The sequence below is a fragment of the Pyrus communis genome, chromosome 9 (genome assembly GCF_963583255.1).
Source record: "Pyrus communis chromosome 9, drPyrComm1.1, whole genome shotgun sequence".
Taxonomy (NCBI): domain Eukaryota; kingdom Viridiplantae; phylum Streptophyta; class Magnoliopsida; order Rosales; family Rosaceae; genus Pyrus; species Pyrus communis.
In genome coordinates, this window is record NC_084811.1 from 8353599 (window position 1) to 8356462 (window position 2864).

General features: G+C 33.6%; 1 protein-coding gene across 1 annotated transcript; it reads right to left on the reverse strand.

Annotated features, from left to right (window-relative positions):
- LOC137744658 (uncharacterized) lies at positions 1-1082 on the reverse strand. The gene is made up of 3 exons (XM_068484429.1): positions 586-1082; positions 370-474; positions 1-283 (listed from the first exon to the last, which is right to left on the reverse strand). Exons 1-3 carry the CDS (start codon positions 796-798, stop codon positions 161-163), a joined length of 441 nt encoding a protein of 146 aa, XP_068340530.1. The 5' UTR covers positions 799-1082; the 3' UTR covers positions 1-160.
- Positions 1083-2864: the final 1782 nt, after the last annotated feature.

Below are 2864 nucleotides of genomic sequence, written 5' to 3' on the forward strand. Positions count from 1 at the left end.
TCCCTTGGTTCGTCGTCTTTGAGTAATCCTCCAGCCATCTAGTCTTTCAGAGAAAGAAAATCGGTGAGGAGGCCCCTCCGGTATCAACTGTAGCCATTCACAAACACATGATATTATTATTAGACATTTCACACTACAATTAGTTGATATAATAGTAAAGCTATATGTATATATATACCGTCTTTAAATCCTCAGAGAATTCTGTGGGCAGTTCAAATGACACCACCTCCTCTCCGATCACCGTGGTCGGTGATTTTGTCGGTTTGTCTTGGACTTGTGCTACCTGTGGTTGGATATGCAAAAAAAGTTAGGTGAGAGTGAAACGCACACATATATATTCTAGGGTTAATTAAACGAATGAAATTATACTTGGAGGCTTGGTGTTATATTCATGGGGTATTTAGGTGGTTGGTATACTACAATTTGCATGTTTTCATGATCAGACCACCTCGCCTTCAACTCTGCTGTTTTTGCCTGTGTAAAATGAAAATGGTGAGACAATTAACATATATTCAAATTCCCATTATACCAAGTACTTTTAATTAGGGATTGAGGGTCCGAATTAGTCAAGAGGCTGGGACTTACAGAAATCATTTTCCGAAGCAAGCGTTTGACTTGTTGCAATTTTTGCTCTCGGATACTACTACTATAGCCCTCCATAGGTCTAATTACTACTTTTGGATCAACACGGGCTTGTATCTCATGGCTTTCCACGAACTCGGCTTCTGGGAATTTAGAGAGGTCATTTTCAGATTCAGTAAATACATCAAGAGATGAGGGTTCTGCGGACATAGACATCTTGATGAAGAAAGTAAGAGAGAACGAGAGCGGAAGAGCGAGAGTTTTAAAGGGACTAAAAGACAGAGAGCGATAGGAGGCGCGTAGCAGAAGGGATGGGATGGGGAAGAGAAAGTGTTACAGTTTTATAGGGCTGAAAGAGGGTCGACCTTCATGCACCTTCAGCAAACAGTGCCTGCAAAAAAGGTTAGGTGAAAGCTTTCAGTTTGTTACCAATTACGAAAGGTATTGGCAAATGGAGGGAAAGTGCCTGATAAAATCTGAGCCAGATTCTCTCGTCACACATTTACATTCATTGTCCCAAATCCAAATATGAATATGTTGCCATGTATATACCATATTGCTCTAACGTGATTTTCCCAAGAGTTTACCCCTAGTAATCTAATTAAACCATTCATCGTTAGGGTGCGGCCCCTAAACCTGGAAACTTTTTTTTTTTTTGAACAAATGCAAACCATTTAATTTAGGCTTAAATGTTAAAATGGTCCATGTGTCTTAGTCATTGAGTCAATTTAGTCCATGTGTTTTAATCATTGGGTCAATTTAGTCCATGTGTTTTCAATTTGGCCAATTTGGTACTTATGTTTATCTTCATTAGCCAATCAAGAACATTTCCATCTTTTGTAAAAAAAAACAAAAAAAAAAAATTATAAAGTTATTATAAAATTATTTATTTGATTTAAAATATTAAAAAATGAACTAAAATTAAAAATTAAAAGAAAAATTATTCTCCTCCCAATCTCCTTCCTAACATTACCCCTCTCTTTTCTATGTCACAACTTTAATCATTTTGTTACATTGGAAGTTTTATCTCTTATATGTGTTATTTCTCATTAAAAATTTGCATTTTTATGTAAAGAGACAGGGTAATTATATCTCATATAATTTTTCTTATGAATTTTTTGAGAGAGATTGAATGAAATGTCTTTAATTGGCTAAAAGATACAAACATGAGGACTAAAATTGCCAAATTGAAAGCACGGGAACTAAATTGACAATATGACTGTAACACATGGACCATTTTGACATTTAAGCCTTTAATTTACATCACCAAAATTGTCTGAAAAGTTGGTTACATTTTTTATTTTGAGAGGGCCAATTGATAGTCAAAACTCATCAATTCACTACATGATTAGGCCATTATATTTCCTTATATACTGTGGGCAAATGAAACCAACAACTGACATTACAGTTCATGAGTTTTTTTTGGGCTGAAATGAATCTTTACTCGGTGTTTTTCTTAGGTCTGACATAGAGTTTGGTTGTGTACCGTTGAACCTTTTACTCTCCCAATTAAAATGAACAGAAAAAAAAAAAAAATTCTTGTTTGAAAATCAAATTTAAAAAAGCAGAGTGCTAGTAATCTTTGTAACCCGCACTTGAATCTTTTCACTTCTTCAAATGACACATGTCATTTTTTTTTTTGACAAAAAAAAAAAAACAAAAAAGGTTCTAATGTTTTTCGCTAAGAATTAATTACAAGTTTCAAAAAAAAAAAAAAAAGAATTAATATTTACAAATTGAAAAATATAATTTCAAAAACATTAAATGTCTTTTTGTTGTATAAAAAATAACACTACATGTCATATTGTCATGTGAAGAAGTGAAAAAATTCAAATGCAAAGGCTAGTGCAAAAATTGCTAGCATGAAAGGTGCGTTTGTTGCATCGAACTATCTCGAACTGGACTAGCTTCAGAGACTAAGGTGGACTGGTTTAGAATAGACTAAACTGAACTTATTTAGTGAAATGTTTAATGCAATGTTGGATTAAGAAGCAAGATTGTAACATTTTTGAACAAACGAGCAAGACTACAATATTATATTATTTAATCTATATCTTTTAATATTTTATTATTAATTTAGTATATATCAATTAATATTTTATTCTAACTTTATCTTTTTCGTTTTTTTCCTTCTAGAATCATCTTCTTCTCCAATCTGTATAGCCCTCATTTTTTCCTCTGCCTCTCCCTCCCCTTTCCCCTTTTTCCCCTTTTTTGTCCCCTTTGTTTCTTTGTACGAGTGTCTCCCTCCTCTCTCTTTTTTTTCTCTTGTTTCACCTATG

Bases quoted from the DNA above. Each gene is read 5' to 3' on its own strand.
- LOC137744658 (XM_068484429.1), bottom strand. From the start codon at position 798: ATGTCTATGTCCGCAGAACCCTCATCTCTTGATGTATTTACTGAATCT. The intron at 475-585 runs GTAAGTCCCAGC...CATTTTACACAG, and splicing joins TGCTTCGGAAAATGATTTCT to GCAAAAACAGCAGAGTTGAA. The intron at 284-369 runs GTATAATTTCAT...ATCCAACCACAG, and splicing joins ATATAACACCAAGCCTCCAA to GTAGCACAAGTCCAAGACAA.